Below are 10,636 nucleotides of genomic sequence, written 5' to 3'. Positions count from 1 at the left end.
GTTCTAGGTTTACATATGTTTCACATGTAATCCCATAGGTTTCACGTGGGATTCACAAGGCTTCACATGTATCCCATAGGTTTCACCTGGGTTTCTGTTGTTTTCACATGAGAGTTTACATGGATTTCACATGTAATCCCATGGGTTTCACATGGGTATTTCTATGGTTTTAACATCAGAATTTACACAAATTTCACATGTAATCCCATGGTTTCACATGGGTCTTTCTATGGTTTACACAAGTTTCACATGTAATCCCATGGGTTTCACATGTAATCCCATGGGTTTCACATGTAACCATATGGGATTCACATGGGAATATACATGGGGTTCACACATTACACCATGTCAATGTTCCAAAACCACATGTTTCCCATGTGTAAATTACCTTACACATGTGCAAAGAACATGTGTTCCACATGTGATTTTACACATGTGAAATTAATGTGGTTTTTCTGTAGAAACATCCTGTTTCCTTTTTAAAGTGAAAGACTCCTTATCAGCTCTGAGTTCAACAGCAGTTGAAACACTCTTCCTCCACTTTTGTACATTATGTATATATATACATATATAAATATATATATGTGTGTGTGTGTGTGTTATATATATAATAGAAAGATAGAAATATTTAGCTTTAGTCTGAAACAAAAGAAGAGCTGGACAGAATCCTGCTTCAAGTCATTGAATTAGTAAAACTGTGTCTGCCTAGCAATTCAAAATCAAAACACTAAAATGTATAATCTGTGAATGGCACTAGCCTGCTAGAACCAAAAGAATTTAGTACTGTGGTCATTGGAAACTCCTGGATTTGTGACCCAAATTAAAACCCATTTTGGAACCTTATTGTTTTCAAAACCTTGTGACAGCTTTCTGAAACTAATAATGACACTGTGTCACTGTGGCAATCCCCTGGTTTGGGAGAATCATAATAATCATCATCACCATCACACAATGTGTGTCTACCTGTAAATAGGTTTTATGACTGTTTCAAAATGTGTCAGGGATGGAAAATTAATGTTCTAGGACCATTATGAGGCACTTCATCAATGAGTAACACAACTAGATTTTTTTGTGTTTCCCTTGTTCTTATTAAATATACGTCTAAACGACTATGACCTTGTAAATGTGTAACTGCAAATGTATTTTGTCCTTTATCTTTGCAAAAAATGTATAAATCACATTTACATTTTATTTATTATCTATTTACAGTTTCTTCAAGTGTCAAGTAACCCAACTGTATACTTGTTCAAAATGTTTTTTATTGTCAATGTCAATCCATTATAAAACATTTCTTCAACAATATGAAAATGAATATTCACAACATAAATAAATTCTCAAAATAATGCAAAAATAGTCATGTTTCTATCCAGCCGTTTTATACGTAATTCCAAAATGTGCATGAAAACATCTGGCTGAATGAGACCTCTGTCTTTCTGACCCTCACTTTTGGCATAATCTGTTGGTATAATATAACATCAACATGTTTCAATACATGCTGCAACACAGAGAAAGTCACCACATTAGCAGCATTAGCATTAATCTGTTCATGAAGCTCCCTGTGATACATCAGTGCTGAGGCTGCAAGCAACCAGCTACATTTACTCTCCTTACTGTAACAAAGTACTTTTATAGTCTGATTGTTTTTAAAATATCTGATATTTTACTTGTACCTCAGTATTTGTATCTGCAGCAGCTGCTGTGGAGTTTATATTGTCTCTAGATCTCTGTGCTGCCTTATTGATGCTTTATTCTGCTGTTTAAGTTGCAGCTTATTAAATGTAGCTTAATGAAGCGTGTTGCACCTGCTGCAGTGTCCACAGCTCTTTTATTTACTGTCAGACATTTTTGTTTGATCGTCAGAGTTTTGTCTCTTTTCTGGTTAATTCCAGCGAAGCTACAGAGGAAGCTGGTTGGATATTTATAACTGATCATTAGTGGGATGAACAGGCTGCAGAGTGCGTCTATAGAAAATAAATGTTCCACTGTGAACACTGACATGTTAATGCACTTTATTTTGGAGCCTGAAGCTGGTATTTACCTTTAGTTAAGTAGAATATTGTAGTACTTATCCATCCCTGGCTAAAGGTGTGTGTTTGAATTGCAGTCAGTCTGACCCGTCAGACCCCTCAACTTCCACACTGCCTCAAATAACCAGGCTCTCCCTGGGTCTTCTATATTTCCAGACGACAATGATGACGATAACTAAACAAACCAGAACAAAACCTGCTACAGATCCGTAGTAAATCCTGTAGTTTCCTTCTGTGGGGTTTTTGTTGATTTGGTTTCCCTCCTCGACGTCTCCGCTGTTGGACCCTGAAGATCAAAGTGCATATTAGTCAGGAAATGAGTGAACAGTGGAACAGCCTCCATTTACTCTTCTATATCTTCTATATTCCTCATGTTTGACTCTCAGAATCAACATGGAATAAACTGCAGCTACAACATGGCACACAGACACACTGACCTCCACAAACTCACCTGAAACCTCCAGCTGGATGATTCTGATTGGCTCAGTCTCAATAATGGCTCTCTTACGTCTTGAACCTCCTGTTGCAACTCGACACTCGTATGTTCCAGCGTCGTTGCTGCTCACATTCTTCAGAATTAAAGACACGTCTCCGTCCTTCAGCTCTCTGTCCACCAGCTGCACCCGGTCCTTAAAGGATGGATGCTGGTGGGTTGGATCTGAGAGTCCATCTCTGTGAAAGACGACGTAGTCTGGCTCCAGGTCAGGTCTGCTCCACTCTACAGCTCTGATGGAGGCTTCACCAGCCTGACATGACAGAGTGACATTATCTCCAGGTTTCACTCGTATCACATCTAAAAACAATAAAAACATCCAGAGAGAAAAGTAATTACATTTCAAAAGGACACCACAGGACGATACAGTGAGAACATCTTTGTTTAAACAGAAGGCCTCTTCACACCTGAGATCATGGGAACATTCAATAATTAGTCACAGCTGTGGAGACGTTACAGGATTTTATTCACACACTGTTTATAAGACTTGTTGTAAAACATGAAGCTGCTTCAACAGTTGGGCAGATGTTTTTTAGGTTATCGCTACATCAGGACATCAACGCCCCTTAACTAATAAGTTTACAACATGGCCTGTCGTGAGCTATAGCTTCAACATTCACGCAGCCAATCAGAGCCCTTCATGACATCTCTTTAAATTTAGACATGAGTCGCAACAGTTTTTCAATTTGTGATAACATTAAAGTACATCTTCTTTACACAGAGATTCACTAATTATAAATCCCATGTAGTCCTTCACTGTAATCAGCACTTTTTCACTTCCTGTCATATAGAAAGAGTCAGTTCTTTGATTTCACTTCATGACCTCATGTTTAACTTCATTAAATCCAAAATACTTGCTGATTCACTTTGGAGAGATGAGCTCAGGTTGCAGCATAACAGTTAATGAACGGCTGTATGTTGTGTTTGCTGCCACAGAAAATAAATAAAGTCCTTGCTGCGGTTGAAAAGTCAAACAAATGTCCTTTCCTAACCACTTTTTCTTGACCTACATGAAAAACCTCACACAGTCAAGGAAAGATGTGCAGCTGAACTCATAAGGACTTTGGAAAAGATGACAGTGTTGCTCAGAGAATCCGACTGCACTTATTCTAGGCTTTAAAAAAACATTAGGAAGATAAGTACAGTAACAAACTCAATGCTTGATAAAAAAGTAAGGTTTACAAAAGTCAGGTAAACTTATATAATTTTATGACAAGCCACTGAATGTAAAAGATTGTATTTTGAACCTCTTAATTTTATGCACTTAAGATTCAATAAAGAAAAGGAAAATAAGAAAGAAATTAAGTACATTTTCTTAGCTGCCACTTAAATATGCTACTTCATGACATTTCACTCACTTAGGAAACATTCAGTTCGACCGACCATTCAACAAGCAGAGACGAAAACAAATCAAGAGCCGGACGCATTAGTGAGATTAAAGTGATCAGATAATTTTCTCACGTGGTTACATTAAAATCCCACAGAAATTACAGTAACTCGCTGCTGCAAACAAGGTGATATTATCTTTTGACTGTTAATCACCATTTATCACCATCAATCTCAATCAGGACTATTTGATCTGCTAAAATCCACATTAAGTTATTCATCACAAAACACATAAACATTTTCTAGAACAAGATGACATTATTTTATAACTGATTATAACACTCTGTTTGAGTGGAACATGATTTAGGAAAGTCAATCAACTGTCCCAAACAAACTCTGCTAAGAAAATGGTTAGAGAGATGTAAGAACTATGTAAATGAATGCCTTTGAAAACATTTGCATAATTATTTGATAGAAATTACAATATGTGATACTCTTTAGTCTCTAAATATTAAACTACCTGACCGAGGGAAGATGCCTCCAAAGTCTAAAGCAGGGGTGAAATCAGACAAAGAATTTGAGTCACGCAAAACAATTGACTCCTAGCTGCTAACAAGCTGACATTAGCTGTTCACTTTCCTGCCTACATCAATCTGCTCACAATAAAAGCCTGTCTTTACCAGAAGCTGCTGGAGACACAAGGACCAACAGGAACACAAACTTATCCATGGGAGAGGAGGTGATGTCCGTCTGCTGCTGTTACTGTACTGTCTGTGCTGCACTGAACTGTGTTCTGAACTGTGTGCACTGCTTCATGACTTTATGCAGATGAAGGTGAGTCAGAGCCTTCCCAGGAATACTGTACTTAACTTTAGCGTCAGCGTTCTGCAGTGTTGGTCAAAGATGAGTTGGAAATATATAAGCTTATTTATAAATATAAGAAAGAAAAAGAAAAAAATACTATTATAAATTTACATTTATTCAGCTGAACACCTTCCAACACATCAAACAGGAAAATGAAATTGTCCTGAAATAAACAGCAACTGCCACTTTTACACTGATGAACAGTTATATTTCAATTAAGACTGGAAACAAAATAATCCATAATCCACAAAAACAGAGATTGGAAGTTGTTTCTTGTGTGTTGCTCTGCTATCACCTGGGCGTAACGTAATAAAAATAGGATCCAAACTGTTGTCAGCAGGTGTTTCTGGCCCAGAAGGACAAAGGGTTTTTGACCGCTGGGGCTCGTTGGCAAAACCTTTGACATACTGTTTTAGAGTCCATGGTTTTAACATTGAAAACTGGGAAACATGGACATTTCATCCTGCACGGTCAAACAAATGAACTTAGTGTTACTCTGCAACACAACCAAAGCCTGGAGATTCTTGAACGCTACACAGCAAGCTAACATCAGGGCAGCACGTCAGCCGGGGTCTTGGTTTGATGGTTAATTGGTAATTGTTTGTATTTTTTATCATAATCTTTATATATAATTGTATGGTATTTATAATATTTTATTTTGTCATTAATTCATTTATATTTTCATCATGTTGTCTTAAGTTGTAATCCTTTTTATTAATAAACTCCTTGTATTTTATTAGTTTGGTTGGATTATGAGAGCCTGTTATATTTGAGTAAAAAGAATCATTTAGCCGCATTTAGAGGCATATATGTAATCATTGAAAAGCTCTCTATTTGATGACTAGTTCCAGCAGAGCCAGAAGCCGTCTACTCTTCTCTGAGGTCGACCTTCACACCTTCACGCTAGTGTTGTGTCGTTCAAAGAAGGTTTCGTTCATAAGACCTAATCCTGTATATGACTCGGGAGGAACGGGTTGTCTCAGTGAGTGATTCGTTCATTTCATAGCTATTTTGTTAATTATGTGACATTTTATAAAGCATTACGTTATTACAGCGCAGTGATGTTGTGCTAAGTAATAATTTTAACACAGCTGCACTGTAACTTTAGTCCTGCTAGTGTTTACAGCTAACAGCTGATGAGAGTTGTTGTGGGTCCACTTCAGAGCCCTGACAGGGTTCTACCTGGAGCCGAATTACCTCAGAGGTCGTCTCCTCTCCAAAACAAACCGGTCATTAAAACATTAAAACACAGCCACGTAGCAACGTTAGTGTTAGCCCTGTAAACAGCTAACAGCTGATCCAGGTCCACCAGAGAACGCAACGTAACTTTTCCTTTTTATTTACCAACAGAGCCGAGCTGTTGTTTCACAGCTCCTGACTGGTGAACAACCTGCAGTGTTTGAGAGCGATGTGCTCATGTGTGTTTCTCTGATGTGGCCCATTCTGCGCACAGACCTGCCAAACTGCTGCGTTTACATGTGTTTATTTTTTTGTTGGAGTTCTTTAAGAACTCAGTGGCTTGATCCAGATTATTATTAAATTGGTTGAATTTTAATAAGAGTGTGTTTATTCATATAGTGTATCAAGCTTATTTACTGCAAATCTGATCATATTTTACTCATGGATAGGGACGTCAGGCTGCTGCATGAATGAGCACTTCAGAGATAATGATTGTAATTATATACATAAGACTTTATATGGCTGGTCTGGCTGTTTACTCAGGAAAGATTGTGAAAATGGAAGGATTTAGCCGGAGTAGTGGATTTCACATAGTGGAACATATTTCTGTGGTTGAACGAGATTTGAATGAACGAGTCTGTCAAAAGAGTCGAACTTGCCATCACTACTTCACACCAGTCCAACCACTGACGTCCAGCTGCTGGTTTACTGGTCCTCAGACCTCTGCATGTACGTTATCTATTTAATGTTGTGCGTCTCTACAGTCCAACAGCTGCAGACGGACAACATGTTTTAAATGTTGGAGCTGCAGTAGATGATGAAAGTCTTTTATTTTAAAACAACCGTCTGCACGTAAACAAGAAGGTCAACGAGATCAGTATTTAATAAGTGTTCCATGGATATTTTCTTCAACTTCAGCGTCTGTAACAAAGACTTCACAAACTAAGAGAGTCTTTTCAGTTTTATTGTCACATGTCAAACTTCAACAGAATTTCAGGCTGAGAGCAGCTTCCTCTTTCTGCAGTCTGTTTTCACAGCATCTAGTGAACTTCCTCTCTGTTTGGTTCTGTAGTTGCAACCAGCAAACACAACTCTTTTTCTCCTCTATGTCACTCTGACTCTATTCACACAAACTGCACAAAAAGATATGAACACGACTCTGAGAGAAAACCAGTCAGCCGGCAGAAGGGGACATTTCACACAAGGTGTTGTGTGAAATAAAACTGGTTAAAACTGGGTTTAAATAAATGATGAGGTTTCTACACTAGAATCAGACGGTTCACTCCAACAAAGTCCAGAGGAAAAGAAGTTTTCCTGAAACAGTTTGATCAGAGTATCTTGATCCAGCAGTTATTGATCAGGAGGAGGAAATGTGATCAAGATGGCTCCTCTGAGAGACATGAGTTCCTAAATGAGAGTCGAGTGGAGACTCAGGAGACAATCTCTGACTGAAGGAACAGGAAGATTTTATCTTGTTCCAACAGGACCAACAGAAAACAGCAGACACACTCAGAACTGAGAATATACACGAGTCAAACACGTCCTCAGGTCGTCCAACATTGTGTCCACGTTTAAGACACAAAGCAGGCAGTCACAGCTAGTTAATGTGCATCTGTCGGCAGATGTGCTGAGTTCAGTTCAGTCTGACAGAAACAGTAAATTTATCTAAATTCTCAACTTGGTGTTTAATATAAACCTCAGTGGCGTCTTCAGACAGTGGTGGATGAAGTATTCACATCCTTTACTTAAGTAAACGTACTAATACCTCACTGTAAAAATACTCTGTTACTAATACTCTAAAGTTGCCAGATTAATGTAGTGAAATAAAAGTACAATATTCCCTCTCAGATGTGGAGTAGAAGTACCTCTAATTTATACTTCAGTACAGTACTTGAGTAAATGTACTTAGTTAGTGTCCACCTCTGTCCTCAGATATACCTGAAATAAAAGCAGAAGCCTGTTTTCTTGTTGTTCAGTTTGTACTCACCCCTGAGAGAGAGCTTGCAGAGGAAACCACAGCGTCAGACTGAAACCGAGTGGGGGATGGGACAATTTCACAAAATCTCATCTCTGGTTCATACCAGAACCTGTTTGCTGATTGGAGCCATGTTAGTCAGTTTCCACCCACCAGCAGCGACTGCAACTACTTCCTGATTCAGACTGAGGAGTGGGGGGATGGTGAAGTTAAAGTGATCTTTATAGGAAAAAGTTTTCATTTTTATCTCTCAGCTACAGAGTTAGTTGACAGAAAGTGAATGATCGTGTTTTTATCAGATTTCATTAGGTATCCAAGCAGCGAAGCTGTCTCTTGCTGTACAGTATGAACAACATCTTCTCTTCTCCTCAGGTTTGGATCAAATGCCACCAAAATCATTCACAACACACCCAAAACCAGCAGACTGACTGAATTTTCTCACCAACATCTTGACAGTTGTAAGCGACTATCACCTTTGTGTTTCAGCAATCATATCATCATACCAAAGTCAACAAATAACTGATATGAAGTCTGATTTTATAATGATACAAAGAGAAGTCAGGTAGGTTTTTAAACGCTGCTCACGACTCTGTGATAGGTGCTTTGACTACAGGGCTACATTTTCCAGACTCGTCAGAGTTTACATATTTACAATATATACATTTTACATACTTTTAATATCATTAGCTTCAAACATATAAATCTTTGCTGACTCCACAAAGCTTTAAAAAAACCATCACCAGCTTCCTTAATGCAATTTTCACAGATGAAATGGATTTATTTACTGTCAGACATTTTTGTTTGATCGTCAGAGTTTTGTCTCTTTTCTGGTTAATTCCAGCGAGGCTACAGAGGAAGCTGGTTGGATATTTATAACTGATCATTAGTGGGATGAACAGGCTGCAGAGTGCGTCTATAGAAAATAAATGTTCCACTGTGAACACTGACAAGTTAATGCACTTTATTTTGGAAAGCTGGTCTTTGATTTAAGAGTCAAATCACATGACGTTATCATATAACATCTTCATCATTTACTGAGAGCAGATTTTAACTGATCTACTTTTTTCTTGTGTCTGAGTGCAGTTTAAGCAAGTTTACGTTTACTTAAGTAGAATATTGTAGTACTTTTTCCATCAGTGGCCAACGGTGTATATTTGAATTGCATTTAGTCTGAACCGTTTCTGGGGCCAATTTGTCTTTAGACCAAATTAGACCACTCTACAGCTCTGATGGAGGCTTCACCAGCCTGACATGGCAGAGTGACGTCATCTCCACGTTTCACTCGTACCACATCTAAAAACAATAAAAACATCCAGAGAGAAAAAGTAATTACATTTCAAAAGGACTCCACAGGACGATACAGTGAGAACATCTTTGTTTAAACAGAAGGCCTCTTCACACCTGAGATCATGGGAACATTCAATAATTAGTCACAACTGTGGAGACATTACAGGATTTTATTCACACACTGTTTATAAGACTTGTTGTTTTGCTTCAATTTTGAGATTAAAGCCCAACATTCAGCCAATCAGAGCCCTCAGTGACGTCTCTTTAAATTCAGACAGACATGAGAGGAGCTGGACCAACTGGTGACGATACAACTTTAAAGTAAAACTAAAGAGCATCATTTGCTAAAGAAAAACAGATTCACTAATTATAAATCCCAGGTAAACCTGTAATTTACTGCAGTCAGCAACCCAAAATAATGGAAACTGTATGTATAAACTCTTTTATAAACTCATACAATGGGGAGTACAGTTAAAATAGATCTTATACAACGTGGTAATAGCTGTGTACATAAAATTCTGTCTCCATTGATCGTACAGTTGCTCTTATTTCCTTGAAATCCTTTTGCCTATTTGGCTTGAGTGAGTGGGAAGTTGGAGGGTAATGTTTAGTGGTTATAAACAGGCCTACATGATTTGCTGAGAAGCAAAATGTCATCTGAACAAAGGGTTAAATTGAGTTTCACTCACTCTGTAGACTAAAGATTTAAAACATCTAACTTATATTCATATTGAACATTATCTGAGACAGTAGCGTTAATGAGTCAGAACATAAAAGGATCAACATTGTTCCTGTACAGCGGGGTAGGTCTCTGTTCACTATTACAATCATTAAAAGCAGAACAGCAGGACTTTAATAACGTTACATTCAGTAGGAAGTTAGCAAGCGTTAGGAACAGTCCAGAGATACATTTTTCTGGATTTATTTTAGGTTTTGGAAAGAGAATAATTCGTACTTCTCCTTTCAACCTCTCTGGGTAGCGACTGTAACTAAATCCATGACAACCCAGAGTTGAGACCAGGAGGCAGAGTCGCAGTTTAACACACTTCTCTGCCCTTCTTTTTCAGCAGTTACCCACCCAAAACCCCACGCAGAGTCGCAGTCTAACACACTTCTCTGCTCCTCCATTTCAGGAGTTACTTAGTGAAAATCCTATAGTGACGGTGTCTGCCCCCCGACCATCGAAATTATTTAAAAAGGTAAACAGAAGAGGAGCTGTGCATAAAAACCTCATAAAAATTAAAACCACAAGAGCAATAGTGCAAACGAATAGGAGAGTTAAATGTGGACTCTTAAACATCAGATCTCTCTCTTCTAAAGGTGTACTAGTAAATGAACTAATATCAGATTATGATATTGATTTGTTTGGTCTTACTGAAACCTGGCTGGGTGATGGAGAATATGTTAGCCTAAATGAATCCACCCCTCCCAGTCATATTAATACTCACATTCCTCGAGGCACAGGCCGAGGAGGTGGAGTTGCAG

The 10,636-nt window shown here is 38.2% G+C and overlaps 1 protein-coding gene across 3 annotated transcripts in view; it reads right to left on the bottom strand.

Annotated features, from left to right (window-relative positions):
* LOC119911628 (programmed cell death 1 ligand 1-like) overlaps positions 1-8,005 on the bottom strand; it is a 30,107-nt gene extending 22,102 nt beyond the window's left edge. The window contains exons 1-3 of one of the 3 annotated variants that reach the window (XM_038730566.1): positions 4,527-4,617; positions 2,479-2,820; positions 2,261-2,313 (exon numbers count right to left, since the gene is read on the bottom strand). In XM_038730566.1, the coding sequence (XP_038586494.1) occupies positions 2,261-2,313; positions 2,479-2,820; positions 4,527-4,575 (444 nt within the window). In that variant the 5' untranslated portion in view covers positions 4,576-4,617. Of the gene's footprint in view, positions 1-1,774; positions 2,314-2,478; positions 2,821-4,526; positions 4,618-7,827; positions 7,845-7,876 lie in introns of those variants that run through there. The other 2 variants (XR_005445927.1, XR_005445928.1) reach the window with 2 other exon arrangements.
* Between the last annotated feature and the right edge of the window lie 2,631 nt (positions 8,006-10,636).

This window comes from Micropterus salmoides, unplaced genomic scaffold (assembly GCF_014851395.1).
Source record: "Micropterus salmoides isolate LMB-PRFRI ecotype aquatic unplaced genomic scaffold, ASM1485139v1 Ms_hic_scaffold_2, whole genome shotgun sequence".
NCBI classification, from domain to species: Eukaryota; Metazoa; Chordata; class Actinopteri; order Centrarchiformes; family Centrarchidae; genus Micropterus; species Micropterus salmoides.
The sequence above is the reverse complement of the archived record's forward strand: the minus strand, read 5'-3'. Positions and strand labels throughout refer to the sequence as shown.